This window comes from Mytilus galloprovincialis, chromosome 10 (genome assembly GCF_965363235.1).
Source record: "Mytilus galloprovincialis chromosome 10, xbMytGall1.hap1.1, whole genome shotgun sequence".
Taxonomy (NCBI): domain Eukaryota; kingdom Metazoa; phylum Mollusca; class Bivalvia; order Mytilida; family Mytilidae; genus Mytilus; species Mytilus galloprovincialis.
In genome coordinates this window covers 23,073,492-23,090,431 of record NC_134847.1, presented here as the reverse complement: position 1 = coordinate 23,090,431, position 16,940 = coordinate 23,073,492, and the positions used below count along the sequence as shown (strand labels likewise).

Genomic DNA, 16,940 nt, shown 5'->3' with positions numbered 1-16,940 from the left:
TGGACGTTAAGAAGATTTTATATGATTTCCAACGAGAGACCAAATGACCCAGAAGTTAAGATCTTTAGGTCACTGTATGGCCGTCAACAATGCGTAAACTCATACCACACAGTTAGCCATAAAACGCCCCGAAATGACAAATGTAAAACAATTCATAGAAAACCCCAACAGCCTGATGTAAGTACAAAAAAAACTAGAGGCTCTAAAGAGCCTGTGTCGCTCACCTTGGTCTATGTGAATATTAAACAAAGGAAGAAGATGGATTCATGACAAAATTGTGTTTTGGTGATGATAATGTGTTTGTACATCTTACTTTACTGAACATTCTTGCTGCTTACAATTATCTCTATCTATAATGAACTTGGCCCAGTAGTTTCAGTAAAAAATGTTTGTAAAAATTTACAAATTTTATGAAAATTGTTAAAAATTGACTATAAAGGACAATAACTCCTTAGGGGGTCAATTGACCATTTCAGTCATGTTGACTTATTTGTAAATCTTACTTTGCTGTACATTATTGCTGTTTAAAGTTTATCTCTATCTATAATAATATTCAAGATAATAACCCAAAACAGTAAAATTTCCTTAAAATTACCAATTTAAGGACGCAACCCAACAACGGGTTGTCCGATTCATCCGAAATTTCAGGGCAGATAGATTTTGACCTGATAAACAATTCAACCAAATGTCAGATTTGCTCTAAATGCTTTGGTTTTTGAGTTATAAGCCAAAAACTGCATTTTACCTCTATGTTTTATTTTTAGCTATGGCAGCCATCTTGGTTGGATGGCCAGGTCACCGGACACATTTTTTAAACTAGATACCCCAAAGATGATTGTGGCCAAGTTTGGATTAATTTGGCCCAGTAGTTTCAGAGAAGAAGATTTTTGTAAAAGATTACTAAGATTTACGAACTAGAGGGTCCAAGGACCCTGTGTCGCTCACCTGATATTTTTATTTACAATTGATGCATGATAAATGCAACTGTTGTACTGTCGTTTAGTTTCAGAGATATAATACTAAAAAGTGCATTTGAAACCTGTTTTATTTCAGCCATGTGGGCAGGCAGGGTCATCATACACAGTGGTCCCTGGATATCCTAGTGGTGATTTAAACCAAGTTTGTTTAAATTTGACAGTTGTTTCAAGGGAGAATTTTGTAAAATTTATCTAACGAGAAATGCAAAGTAATGAGAAAGTTGTGAAGTTGTTTTGTTGTTGCGCAACCCCCTGCTCCCCCTTTGCCAAAAAAAAACAAAAAGGTAATAAAAAATTATCATATAAGGGCAATCTATCCTATTAATGATTTCTGCAAAATTCAGTTGATTGTGCAAGGGTTGTATAGCCAGCTGAGGTCGTTAAAAACTCTCTTTTGTTGTTGCAGATAGATCTTGACCTGATAAACAATTTTACCACATGTCAGATTTGCTCTAAATGCTTTGGTTTTTGAGTGATAAGCAAAAAACTGCATTTTACCCCTATGTTCTATTTTTAGCCATTGCGGCCATCTTGGTTGGTTGGGCGGGTCATCGGACACAATTTTTAAACTAGATACCCGAATGATGTTTGTGGCCAAGTTTGGTTTAATTTGGCCCATTAGTTTCAGAGGAGAAGATTTTTGTAAAAGATAACTAAGATTTACGAAAAATGGTTAAAAATTGACTATAAAGGTCAATAACTCCTAAAGGGGTCAACAGACCATTTTGGTCATGTTGACTTATTTGTAGATCTTACTTTGCTGAACATTTTTGCTGTTAACAATTTATCTCTATCTATAATAATATTCAAGATAATAACCAAAAACAGCAAAATTTCCTTAAAATTACCAATTCAGGGGCAGCAACCTATCAACGGGTTGTCCGATTCATCTCTAAAATTCAGGCCAGATAGATCTTGACCTGATAAACAAATTTACCCTGTCAGATTTGCTCTAAATGCTTTGGTTTTTGAGTGATAAGCCAAAAACTGCATTTTACCCCCTATGTTCTATTTTAAGCCATGGCAGCCATCTTGGTTAGTTGGCCAGGTCACCGGACACAATTTTTAAACTAGATACCCCAATGATGATTGTGGCCAAGTTTGGTTTAATTTGGTCCAGTGGTTTCAGAGGAGAAGATTTTTGTAAAAGATAACTAAGATTTACGAAAAATGGTTAAAAATTGACTATAAAGGGCAATAACTCCTAAAGGGGTCAACAGACCATTTTGGTAAAAGTTTGGTAAAAATTGGCCCAGTAGTTTCAGAGGAGAAGATTTTTGTAAAAGCTAACGACGGACGACGACGGACGACGGACGACGGACGCCGGACGCCAAGTGATGAGAAAAGCTCACTTGGCCCCTGGCCCGAAGGGCCAAGTGAGCTAAAAATGAACGAAAAACAAATATGATATACAGTAACAAACGAAAACTTCTTTCTTTGAAAGTGTCCTCTGTTGATAATTAAGGCAGGTTTACAGGATATACATATAACCTTAATTAACAACATTTTACTGAATATTTATCTGGATCAATCTAGGATTGGTTTCTGTTTTGATTACCAATATATTTCATTCTCCTTTGACCATTTTGTTAATATTTATTCTTAACTAAAAGTTGGCATCGATGTTATAAATGTTTGTTTCCAACTTTGATGTATTACATTAATTATAAAGCCGTCAAAACTAATACCTTGAGAAATAACAATGAAGTTTATATGCAGTTAATGGTGGCGTGGTTTCTAATGAAATGTGTCTATCAAAACTAGAAATACCGGATGAAATATCTGAAGCAGTTACCGTAAATCTTCCCTTCCTATATATAATATGTCATAACTGATTAATAGCTTATTATCTTGTATGAAACAAACAAATGTATCCAACGCAAGTTTCTACATTACTGCTTGTCATGTTGGTGGTATTGCCTTTTTATAATAGTCCTGATATAATTGTCGTAGGATAATCGGTTGAATAATATGTTTTTCAAAAGGAGTAATTACTAGTTGCAATCTACTCCCTTATAAACCTAGATTACCACATAAATGTAGTCTATGATGAACAGTCCCGTGCATTATTTCGTGAAACGTATACATATTAGAATTTGATGGTACATCCACCAAACAGAATTTCTAACAATCACTGAAACATAGGTACACGCGGTTATTTTAGTTACTTAAACACAACATTGTTTACAAACCCAGTAGCAAATTTATGGGTTTTTTTCTTTATTCTAAATTATTACTTAATGGTAATGTTCGTATTTCGGATGGTGACACTAACCATTATAATCTGCAAAATCCTGGTAAAAAGTACTTTCTCAAGACAGGCTTCATTCCCAAGTTTAGTCACAGGGTTGCATAGGTTGCTATTAAAATAAGACCACTATTTTATTAAGGTTTCAACCTAAATAAACTGGGGTTTTTAAAACTAGTTCATACATCTACCACTAAAAATCTTGAGGAAAGTTTTAAAACTGGGTTAAAACTTATACTTTTTTGAAACCTATTCGCTCCTAATCCATTTTAGAATTATTTTATTTATAAGTTTTTACTTACAGTAGCTTTTATTTAATTTTATATGTTTTTACTTACAGTAGCTATTATTGGAGGTATATGTGCAGCGTCAGCACTCATCCTAGTTATCTGCATTGTAGCTATTGCTGTTCATTGTACAAGGTGAGTTAATAGTTATCTGTATTGTAGCTATTGCTGTTCATTGTACAAGGTGGGTTAATAGTTATCTGTATTTTAGCTATTGCTGTTCATTGTACAAGGTGAGTTAATCTGTATTGTAGCTATTGCTGTTCATTGTACAAGGTGAGTTAATAGTTATCTGTATTGTAGCTATTGCTGTTCATTGTACAAGGTGAGTTAATAGTTATCTGTATTGTAGCTATTGCTGTTCATTGTACAAGGTGAGTTAATCTGTATTGTAGCTATTGCTGTTCATTGTACAATGTGAGTTAATAGTTATCTGTATTGTAGCTATTGCTGTTCATTGTACAAGGTGAGTTAATAGTTATCTGTATTGTAGCTATTGCTGTTCATTGTACAAGGTGAGTGAATAGTTATCTGTATTGTAGCTATTGCTGTTCATTGTACAAGGTGAGTGAATAGATATCTGTATTGTAGCTATTGCTGTTCATTGTACAAGGTGAGTTAATAGTTATCTGTATTGTATTGTAGCTATTACTGTTCATTGTACAAGGTGAGTGAATAGTTATCTGTATTGTAGCTATTGCTGTTCATTGTACAAGGTGAGTGAATAGTTATCTATATTGTAGCTATTGCTGTTCATTGTACAAGGTGAGTTAATAGTTATCTGTATTGTAGCTATTGCTGTTCATTGTACAAGGTGAGTTAATAGTTATCTGTATTGTAGCTATTGCTGTTCATTGTACAAGGTGAGTTAATAGTTATCTGTATTGTAGCTATTGCTGTTCATTGTACAAGGTGAGTTAATAGTTATCTGTATTGTAGCTATTGCTGTTCATTGTACAAGGTGAGTTAAGAGTTATCTGTATTGTAGCTATTGCTGTTCATTGTACAAGGTGAGTTAAGAGTTATCTGTATTGTAGCTATTGCTGTTCATTGTACAAGGTGAGTTAAGAGTTATCTGTATTGTAGCTATTACTGTTCATTGTACAAGGTGAGTTAATAGTTATCTGTATTGTAGCTATTGCTGTTCATTGTACAAGGTGAGTTAATAGTTATCTGTATTGTAGCTATTGCTGTTCATTGTACAAGGTGAGTTAATAGTTATCTGTATTGTAGCTATTGCTGTTCATTGTACAAAGTGAGTTAATAGTTATCTGTATTGTAGCTATTGCTGTTCATTGTACAAGGTGAGTTAATAGTTATCTGTATTGTAGCTATTACTGTTCATTGTACAAGGTGAGTTAATAGTTATCTGTATTGTAGCTATTACTGTTCATTGTACAAGGTGAGTTAATAGTTATCTGTATTGTAGCTATTACTGTTCATTGTACAAGGTGAGTTAATAGTTATCTGTATTGTAGCTATTACTGTTCATTGTACAAGGTGAGTTAATAGTTATCTGTATTGTAGCTATTGCTGTTCATTGTACAAGGTGAGTTAATAGTTATCTGTATTGTAGCTATTACTGTTCATTGTACAAGGTGAGTTAATAGTTATCTGTATTGTAGCTATTGCTGTTCATTGTACAAGGTGAGTTAATAGTTATCTGTATTGTAGCTATTGCTGTTCATTGTAGCTATTGCTGTTCATTGTACAAGGTGAGTTAATAGTTATCTGTATTGTAGCTATTGCTGTTCATTGTACAAGGTGAGTTAATAGTTATCTGTATTGTAGCTATTGCTGTTCATTGTACAAGGTGAGTTAATAGTTATCTGTATTGTAGCTATTGCTGTTCATTGTAGCTATTGCTGTTCATTGTACAAGGTGAGTTAATAGTTATCTGTATTGTAGCTATTGCTGTTCATTGTACAAGGTGAGTTAATAGTTATCTGTATTGTAGCTATTGCTGTTCATTGTACAAGGTGAGTTAATAGTTATCTGTATTGTAGCTATTGCTGTTCATTGCACAAGGTGAGTTAATAGTTATCTGTATTGTAGCTATTACTGTTCATTGTACAAGGTGAGTTAATAGTTATCTGTATTGTAGCTATTACTGTTCATTGTACAAGGTGAGTTAATAGTTATCTGTATTGTAGCTATTGCTGTTCATTGTACAAGGTGAGTTAATAGTTATCTGTTTTGTAGCTATTACTGTTCATTGTACAAGGTGAGTTAATAGTTATCTGTATTGTAGCTATTGCTGTTCATTGTACAAGGTGAGTTAATAGTTATCTGTATTGTAGCTATTGCTGTTCATTGTACAAGGTGAGTTAATAGTTATCTGTATTGTAGCTATTACTGTTCATTGTACAAGGTGAGTTAATAGTTATCTGTATTGTAGCTATTGCTGTTCATTGTACAAGGTGAGTTGAGTTAATAGTTATCTATATTGTAGCTATTACTGTTCATTGTACAAGGTGAGAGAGATATACAATGTATATATCGAAGGTTTTTTCTTATAACTGAATAATTGTTATATAGAAGTTTTCTAATAAGAATGAATAAATGGAGAAAGGAAGGAAGAAATGGCTGTTTTTTTAATAAAGAATTTCTATTCTGGCAGCATTTAAAAAAAATCATGTACATTTTATAAGTGAGACACTAGCGGATTTAGGGGGGTTTGGGGAGGGGCCCTCCCCCCCCACACTTGAAAATGTTAAAATAATTTTTGTAATAACCATTTTTTGTTTAAATGTTATCTTTACTATAAATTAAATATATCGCACTGAAAAGGGTGACACTTTGTCGCTACACTCCTTTTAATAGAATGTAGGGAAAAAAACACAGGAAAAAAAGTCATGGAAAAAAAAGTCATGGGGAAAAAAAAGTCACAGGAAAAAAGGTCACAGGGAAAAAAGTCTCAGGAAAAAAAGTCACAATATATATTTTTTGTATGAAATATTCACATGGTCTGCACATACATGTATCAACAGGACAAACATTCCCAATATGTATTTTAAATGGAAATGGTCATATAGCCGCACATATATATGAATATATTGAGAAACATTCCAAATAGATATTTTGTATGGAAATGGACATTTTTTAATTCATTTTATACGACTAGCTTTGGAAATTTATATATAAATCGCAAAACATTTAAATAAAACGTGTAAATGCTGGTGTACTATTGATACATGTCTTCAAGGATTTGTTGTAATTATTTTTGTTTTATATCTCTTATGAAAGAGATGTGAGTTTAACAGCAACAGTTTCCTTCATTATGAATACAAGTTAGAAGTTCCGAGAAGTTCAGTATATAACTTGACCGCATGTTATTTTGATCGGTGCTTTGCTTTTGCGCCAATTGGCATTTCATTTGCGCAACAAACCATATTTCATTTGCGCCAAAAATAAAACCTTTCATTAGTGCCAATAATTCAGGTAAATAAAAGTAAATAGTATTATTTTTTTTTCGTTCAGAAAACACTTTAAAAAAATAAATACAGGTTTTTTTGCATAATAAAACATATTCCTCAGAATTCAGTCAAGGGACTGCTTCTTGTGGCACCTTCCCCTTTTGTAGACCTTTCACTTCCTGTCTTCGTAGGAAGCTATACCAATGAAATACAACTCATGCTCAATATTAAATAAAAGGAAACAATCAGCTTTCCCTGTTTGTGAAAAAGTCAATTTTGAAAAAAAAGAACATATTCCATTACGCTTTTATTAGTTTATATTTAATTCCTTTATTGTTTTTAAAATTTTACCACTAACATGACTAAGATAGGTAATCTCATACAAGTATATAATGACTTATTTTCTGTGCATTCAAAAACTCAAGTTTAATTATTTATTGCATACATGTACATACTCGGCGGTGACTTTTCACGAGCATTCCAACATACTTCTGACAAATAATTTTACTTAAACATATTGTGACTTTTTTCCTGTGACTTTTTTTTCTTGTGACTTTTTTTTCCTGTGACTTTTTTTCCTAAGGATTTTGTGACTTTTTATCCTGTGACTTTTTTTCCGTTTACCTTTTAATATACACATGTCATAATTACATTGGCCTGAGGGTAACTTGATAATAAGAGGATCAAAGGATTTAATTAAGACAATCAGAGGCAGGTATCCCTATATTTTTTATTTCTTTGTTGGTTTTATGATTAAAACGACGTTTTTTGTTAGCTTGATTTGAAGAAAAATACTTTTTAACCCTATCATATGTAAGATTTTTTTTTAGAAAATGACACTTGCTGAATCTAAGGATATTGCAAACTTTATTTCCACATCGGTACCTAGTGCTCAAATGTATAGCATTCTAAATGAAAACTGGAATCCACCTAGTTCTTTTCCTTTTCATAAACGTGAAATGTACGGGTTAAAAAGATTCTTCTAATATGCGTGGCTGCACTATTTCCCATGCACTGTCTATTCAACTTCACAGGACGAAATTTATTGCAAATTTTGCGTTTTGTTCGCTACTGACGACAGCCCCGGACTGTTTGTTAAAAAAACACGTTCAGAATTGGGTAAAGCAAATGGTGAATGTTAATCTCACAAACAAACAAACAAAAATACCACCAAACAGCCTTATTAAAATCACAAAACTTTACCAACACACATGATAAGACGCGGCTAGTGGAATAGATGCAAGGGGTGATACAGCAATTGCAAAACGGGTAGATACGATCTGTAATTAAATGATTAAACTAATCAAAAGTTTATTTAGAGTAACCATATGCCGGATGAACAAAAAGTGTGCCATTTATTGTAAAACATATGGTTTAGTATAACAAGAAAACTTCTCTGGTGTTCAAAAACATTTCTCACAAGCCCCCCCCCCCCCCCTTTTCCGCTTCAAGCTCGGGATACGCGCCTGTGAGTTATAACTAGTACCACATAGGATATATAGTTAAATGTGATTTTTTTCTAATGTCTTTTAAGTATTATTCTACTATAACTATAAGAGTTTTAACTGCAAGATTTTACGCTAGTATGCTTGTTACTAAATTACGAAAGTCTGCTGTATGGAACTATTATAAAGTATAATATCTAGCAAATTTCTTTAACTTATACGTTTGTAAGCTCGGTTTCGTACCCGGTTCCTCCATTGGATTTAAAAATCATTAACAGATAATATAACGACTCAAAAGATTAACCCAAAATAAACAGAACACAACTATAATAATACAACAATTAGCACTGTCTAGTTATACCACCGTATATGCTACCCCTAAATCGGTGGATTTCTTATTTTCATCACATTATACGTTTTGCTGACAAGTAAAGTTATGTGATACTAGTAGTGATTTTATATTTAGGGCTGCTTTACCATATTTACATGAATTTCATTGTACAAACAAGTATAAGTTCATATACGTCTTAATTTCGAGACCAGCGATTTAGTGTAATTGATTTTGTAAAGCAACGATTGAGTAAAGACTTTATGTATACAGTTACTCTTAGATATTTTCAATGATGTTATTAAAACTTTTATTGCATGTACTTTTACAGAATAAGAGAACAAGGCAGCCCTAAAACTTCAGGACCAGTGATCTCTTCTCCAGTGCTAATTACTAAAAAGTATGATGGTGAAAAAGAAACCGAGAGATTCAATTATGACGAAGAAAGGTATTGTTCGATAAAACGAAATCCAATTAAAATGACAAAATATACTGATCTTGATGCAGAGAAAGATAAACAATTAAAAGAAGCGTTCCTTCAAGGCACGGAGTCCGAGGCAAAACTTCCGAATGATACATTGTCGAATACCACCAACATGCCTCTGTCTGAAAGTCCTGAACTTCCATATATAATAGACCCTCCAGTACCGTATCAATGCATGGCAGACGATAGATATTTTACAATGAATCCACAAAAACCTCAAGCAGAGGTTGCTCAAATAAGAGTTACTTCGTCGTTACCACACAGAGGAAAGAAGGCAAAAAATAAGGACAAAAGCGTAACATTTTCTCCTGTTGCTATGGTAACTCCATTTCCATATGGTTCCGATGAATCAGTTGGTTCAAATGGAGAGAAAAATATTGCTAATATAATTGACAGCTATCAGAATCTACACACAAAAGCAGCATCACCAGACATGAGTAAATTCCGTAAAGTTGTCATTCTACCTCCCACAGCTGAGGATGTTGAACCTCCTCCTTACCAGTGCCCAGATCGAAAGGAAATGGCAGAGGTAGAGGCATTGTGGCAATCATTACAAGACACTACAACGATGGATGATGGTGCATATGACAATATTGACTACCTCTTATCACAAAATAAAGCAAAGCATAATCAAAATAAAATAGAATCAGGAGTGTAGTACAGATAATACAATGCCTTTTTAAAAAGGAATCGTACACTGGCGACATTATATTGTAACAAACAAGGTGTAAGTGACCGGATAAAGCTAAAGGATATATTTCTGTTCAATGTCAAACCCTGGTTAATGATACAAGACCAATACTGTGAATTTGTAATGTTCTGCAAATGTGAGAAATAAAGTGTAAATAGACCAAAGTAGTCCAATTCACTTAAAATATATTGTTAGATTACTTTGCTACTTTACGCAACTTGATTATCATTTATTTATTTATTTTGTATATGATTTGATAATAAAACGATTTGATATGATAATGACTTTTGTTCAATAAAAAATACATTAGCCGACCCTTTCACCGGTGTCTAGCAAGGCAGGCGGTAATATCGATACAGTTACAAGGGTAGATAATGACGTTTATCGTCCTTCCCTGCGCCTATATCACCCTGCTCTGTCGCTCAGTAATTCTCGTATCAAGACTTCAAAACGAGACCAGGCATTATCAGCGACGTCACAATGTGAGAGTAGAAGTGATCAGCGACGTCACAATGCGAGAGGAGACGTTATCAAGCTTGCTTTCATCAAGCGCAAAACTGTCTTAGGGAGAGGAAAAAAGACCATTAATAGAACGATAAACAGATAATCGGGTTTTCTACGTATAGATATCGTAAAATATCAGCCGCTCGTCACAATGTTAAACTTTTTAGCTCGTTCGCTACGCTCACTCGCCAAAAAGGTTCACATTGTGGCTCACGGCCGATATTTTACGATATCAATGTGTAGAAAACCCGATAATCTATACTGCTGGAACTAACGTAACATGCTATTTTTTTGCGACGTAAAACTACATGCCTTAACGAGAAAAGATGCATTTTTTCGAGCGGGTTTTTGCTTCGCATCACGGTGTTGAGCTATTAGTTTCAGTCGACATACTCGCCATCTAGAATTAATTACTTACCACACGCTCATCACATTATAATAGACTTTTTTCGTCTTAGGATAAGTCATCAAATGCCAGAAAATTCGCTATGTGTATTACAGTTCCGATCTGAGCTGTCATTAATTCGTGTTCGTTTTATTATGCATTAATGCCGTGTACAAGTTGCGATTTTGTAGGGGTTATAATATGGTCAAAAGTATCTCGTACATGTTTTAACTTGTACAAAATATTGTCTAAAAAATGGGTTTAACTTGTGTGCAATATTTGAAAATAAAAATATGTTATAACCTGTACAAAATTGCAACTTGTACACGACACATGTATTTCACAGATAAATTTTATATTGAAATATCAATTATTTATATTAATTTGCATTGTTAATCTACAATTTGCACGATTTGCTTCGCTAAACAATGTTCCTATACAATGTTTACAAAAATGCAGTATTTGTATTTTATACTGACTTCTGACAATTTCATTTTTTGTTCAAAATAATGCCGTTTGTTTTCTCGTTTGAATTGTTTTACATTGTCATTTGGGGGCCTTTTATACTGACTTTGCGATATGGGCTTTGCTCATTGTTGAAGGTGATCTATAGTTGTTAACTTCCCTGTGTCATTTGGTCTCTTGTGGAGAGCTGTTTCTTGGCAATCATACCACATCTTTTTTTTTCACCTCAAGATTCGTGTCTATTTGTAATTGTTTTAATTTACAACAAGTAATTTAAAAAAATTAAAAGAATGGGTGTATAACTCTAATTTATAAAGGAAATCTGTTTCAAATCAATATCTAAAAATACCACATCTCCTATACTAAATCAACAACCACATGCAAACATATTACCTAAAATTATGATAGAGCGAAGCAGTCCATGGCTTTTTAGAAAGCTCAAACTTGTATTCATTTAGTTTGAAAGCGAGTATAAGTACTTGTACCGCCCTTGTTTTGTAAATGATAAGTAACTAAATACTATGTGAAGATTATTTGTTTCAATTTTTATTAAAAAAAAATCACCGATGATTTGATAAAGCAGCAAAATTCGGTTTTTTTTTGTATACTAAAATCATAAAATTTCAAATTCAAGAGCATAGTTTTCTAAAGAGGATATACCAAATCGTTTTACAAAAATCTGCATGTGTTTATCTTTAGAAACAAAAAAGCGAAGTTTGTTTGTCCAAAGAATATAATTGTACAAGAAACCGAAATTTTAAGTAAATGTCTAAAATGTCGTACCCAATTTATATCAAATTTTACGCATAGGCTAAAGGTATATTTTTTTTTATTACATAAGTGAAAAATAACTTGAATGCAAATCACCGTACATGGGATCAAAACTGTATCGTATGTCCTTTAATATGGAACGCCAGAGCTGTCTTGTGATACTCAAATAATTATGAATGTTACATTCGTGATGATATATGCTTCCACAAAAATGCGCACACGTGAATAAAAGGAAAAACAAGATAAAAAAAAAAATACGCCCGTTTACGCGACGTATGTATAGATTATCGGGTTCTCTACACATTGATATTTTACGATATCTATACGTAGAAAACCCGATTATCTTTTAATCGTTCTATTAATGGTCTTTTTTCCTCTCCCTAAGACCGTTTTACGCTTGACGAAAGCAAGCTTGATAACGCCTCCTCTGGCATTGTGACGTCCTCTCGCATTGTGACGTCGCTGATAACTTCTCCTTTCACATTGTGACGTCGCTGATAACGCCTGGTCTCGTTTTGAAGTCTTGATACGAGAATTACTGAGCGACAGAGCAGGGTGATATAGGCGTATGGAAGGACGATAATATGGAATACCGTTATCCGTCCGTTCGTCTGTCCGTCGTCAACATGTCGGATAATAACTCAAAAAAGCTTTAATCTGTTTGCTTGAAGCTTTGATAAATTGTTTATATCTATGGGCGTCTCCTTATATATATATTTTATTCTGAAAATACAGAAATACATAGACATACCTAATAATATTATAAGACACATGGTGAGGTAACAGCAAATATTTGATTTTTTTTTTCTTTTTTCGTCCGAATTATGGGGGATTGTTCATTAAAAAAGTTGGAATTTTCTAGTTTTCGGACAATAACTAAAAAAACTTTGAGCAGCCGTTTCATGAAACTTGGGTGACTGGTTTCTTAGAATTACCTCCATTAATTTGTTTTTAAGATAAACTTCTGTGACATTGAGAACATTTATTCATTGAAAAAAAAAAACGACGGACGCATCATGCGCTCATGGCGGCAACGGGTTCAACACGGGAAAGAAGACGTAGACACTCTTTCCGAGTGGATTACTGCGAGTTCGTTGATACAAATCAGAATAAAAACAAACTTATTGGGTCTATGAATACACATACTAAACCAATTCTTAAAGACCAAATGTTCAAACACTTGTCCTACCTCCATGACAAATATGTTTTTGTTCCCGAGATAAGCTGAGCCTGAAACTACATCGATTTTTTCGTGTGTTAGTCACATTACATAAATTTTATTGAGATAAATGAATGAGTTATCTTCAAAGTGCTCCACGAAACTTCTTTCATAATTATTAACATCAATTTTCAACTTATCAATTTGAATTTCAGTGTGGTATCTTTTGCCTCTCTTTTAGCACACTGTGTAACGAATTTATGTTACCGACTATATAACTAACATGTGGACATTTAGACTTTCGAAGTGGTAAATTCAACATAAAGAGCCTACTTCCATTAATTGTCTTCTATACAAAACCAAATGTCATCAGTACCAACTTGTAAGCATGTGTTTTTATGCCCCACCTAGGGGTATTATGTTTCCGTCCGTTCGTCTGTTCCGCTTCAGTTTAGAGTTTTTACACGAACTTCACGGTCTACTAAACATAGAAAATGATCGTGCGAGAACGGCATCCGTATTTTATGAACACATTCTTGTTTGCTTTTTTCTCTCTTCTTTCTCTATCGTCCATAATCAATTCCTTCGTCTGTTGTCTGGTCCAAAAGGCGTTTCAGATTTTTCTTCGACTCAATGATTTTTTTTTAAAGAGGAATTTTACACCACTACTAACCGTGTATATAATGAGCTAATCCTACTAAACCCATATAAATATAAACTTTTATCCAATCCTATTCCTAGAAATGTATAGGGGTAAGATGAATATTTATAATGTCTAAAATAGCATCGCCCAACAGTTGATCTATCTAAGCATGTTACTAAATTAAGACATATAAATAAACTCATTCTAGATACAAGGAAGTAATTTTGTATTTGCGCCCGACCTGTGTTTCGTTTAGTGATCCCGACAACAATGGTAGTCGTGTCTTATACCATTGTGTAGATAAATCAATTAAGATTTACGGCATAATAAGTTTAAGTAGGTTTGAACACCGAGAAATCGAAAAATAACGGAAATTCGGGACTGGGTGACGTTTTTCAAAAAATTTAGTTAAGTACCTTGTGTTATATTAAGGTATATAGGGGGGGGGGGGTGGGGATTCTGAGACAAGTGCCTGTGACTGATTATTGGAAAGTCAGACTGTGGTAAGACGACGCTGATCAACAGCATTCTTCTCAAGCCATGGTTATATATTATATATTACGATTGATTGTATGTCTTTTGAAAATCTTTTCACCAACCCATCAACCAGCTCTTTGAAAAAGTAAAATCACAAAAACACTAAACTCCGAGGAAAATTCAAAAAGGAAGGTCCCTTATCAAATGGCAAAATCAAAAGCTCTAAAAACACATCAAACGAAAGGATAACAACTGTCATATTCCTGACTTGGTACTGGCATTTCATGTAGAAAATGATTTTAAAGCTAGCTAAACCTCTCACTTGTATGATAATCGCATCAGATTCTATTGTATTTCCAACAATGCGTGAACAAAACAAACAGACACAATAGGTAAAAATGTCAAAAATAGGAGAATTACAGGATTTGATTTATGTATGTAAAATCATAAATAATTTTAAACTTTGACGTAGAATCGCGCGTTTGACGTCACACAGGTAGAAATAAAATAATTTTGTCGTTCAATGTAAAATTACTGTGTAAAAATAACTGTGTAAAAACATTCCAACGGGAAAACCAAACGTCTAATCTATATATAAAAAAAAAGAACGAGAAACGAGAAACACTCATGAACTACATAAACATACGACAACCACTGAACATCAGATTCCTGACTTAGGACAGGTGCAAACAATTGCAGCGGGATTAAACGTTTTAATGGTACCAAACCGTCTCCCTTTTCTGAAACAATAGTATAACTACATAGAAAGACACATTGGAATGGCTTAACTCAATCAAAAACGTAGTAACACAAATTAATATACAATGAACGAATTTAAATAAAAATTAAGGGATGAATACTTGCGGCCGTCAACCCCTAATTTCATATATATATATATACGCCTTATACCTCATCCAAAAGCTTATCAATTAGAGGAACTAAAGTCAAGTTGTTCCGTATAGTAACAGAGGTCCTAAATGTCGAACATTGAACATTAAGAAATGACATATTTTGATAAACGAAATGAACTTTCCGCGATTCGTCAGCCCCTGATTACAGAAAAACTGTTTACATAATTTAAAAGTTTATTGATAGGGGAACAAAACGCCGGATTATAAGCAATATGTGTCGCAATAACTTCGAGGGGTTATGGAAGACCTAAATGCCAAAATACGAATGAAAATTAAGAAATAGTCAATTTTGAAAAATGGAATGGATATTTTGAATAATGGAATGGTTTGCCACGACCTTTCAGGGCCTAATTACATAAATACCTTATAACTTATAGGCGTTGCGGTAACATACATTCTTCTGTTGGTCTCATTTGACAAGCTTTTAACATAGTAAGGGGCCAGAATCGGCTTGTTCCATAGAACAGTCATTAGAAAAATCAATCAAAGTTTGTACGTGAGGAAGTTATATTATTCCCATGAAAATTCTGTTTCTGTTCTTTTTTTCATTATTATCATTTTCCATGGTGTTTAATCAGTAATGTGCGCGCAGAGAATGTGCAACAAAAGAATAAAGGTTACAATGTTTGCAATTGAAGGAAATTATTTCCCAGTAAATTTTCTTAATTGGATGCTACAATAACCATTTACACAACGCATATTCATTATTCTTGTTCATGTATGGCCGGAATAATAGCATAATAGCAGAAAAAAGCTATTCTTCCGTATGCATTTTTCATGGATATGTTATATTTTTTGTACCCTACTCCTATTCTTATGTTTTTCACTGTCTGAAAATATACTGTTATTTTTTGTTGTTGTTACTTTTGTTTATGTCACAAGCATAATTGTACTTGTATGACAATAAAGAGTTATTATTATATTTACTCCGTTTGAACAAAAGTTTACTTGTCCACGATTTTGCAGTAGACATCCTTAAGATTAAATGAATGCGTTCATGAGTACATATTTAAGATTTCGAGAAATAAAATTTAGAATGGAAATGGGGAATATGTGAAAGAGACAACAACCCGACCAACGAGCAGATAACATCCGAAGGTCACTAATGGGTCTTTTACACAGCGAGAAAATCCCGCACCCGGAGGTGGGGCTCGGCTGGCCCCTAAATAAAAATATGTACTAGTTCAGTAAAAATGGACGTCATACTAAACTTTAAAACATATGAATGAACTAATACTAAAACAATAGAAGCCGCTAACAAAAACCAGATGCTCCTGACTTGACACGTGCGCAAAAATGCGTGTTGGGAGATATCAAACTCCCCTTTCTCCCTAACAAATGTAGAATATAGAAACACACAGCAATACTCAGATTATAAGAAGTCCGAGTCCGATGTCAAAATAGGTAACAAAAGAAACAAAGCAAAATGACAATGATACATAAATTGACAAAGGACTGATTGCAGTTACTGACATGCCAGCTTCAAACCTCAATTAAACTGGTTGAAAGATTGTGTCTTCACCATATGAAATCAAGCACAATACCTCCCTCTACTAGGTGGTTTAGTATCATACCATTATAAAATATATGATATGAACATAACACATATCATGCCAATAACTGATTTTAGAATAATTATTTCCAATGCAAAGAACATATGAGTGAATCAATCTTAATACCAAAATATACAATCTTTAATGACCTGACAACAGTATCGTAACTATATCCCTTCTGAAAAAGTCTATTTAA

The 16,940-nt window shown here is 33.5% G+C and overlaps 1 protein-coding gene across 2 annotated transcripts in view; it reads left to right on the top strand.

Annotated features, from left to right (window-relative positions):
* LOC143047191 (uncharacterized) overlaps positions 1-10,157 on the top strand; it is a 36,095-nt gene extending 25,938 nt beyond the window's left edge. For both annotated transcript variants that reach the window (XM_076220182.1, XM_076220183.1), the window contains exons 6-7: positions 3,566-3,647; positions 9,033-10,157. In XM_076220182.1, coding sequence (XP_076076297.1) covers positions 3,566-3,647; positions 9,033-9,843 — 893 coding nt within the window. In that variant the 3' untranslated portion in view covers positions 9,844-10,157. The remainder of the gene's footprint in view (positions 1-3,565; positions 3,648-9,032) is intronic.
* Positions 10,158-16,940: the final 6,783 nt, after the last annotated feature.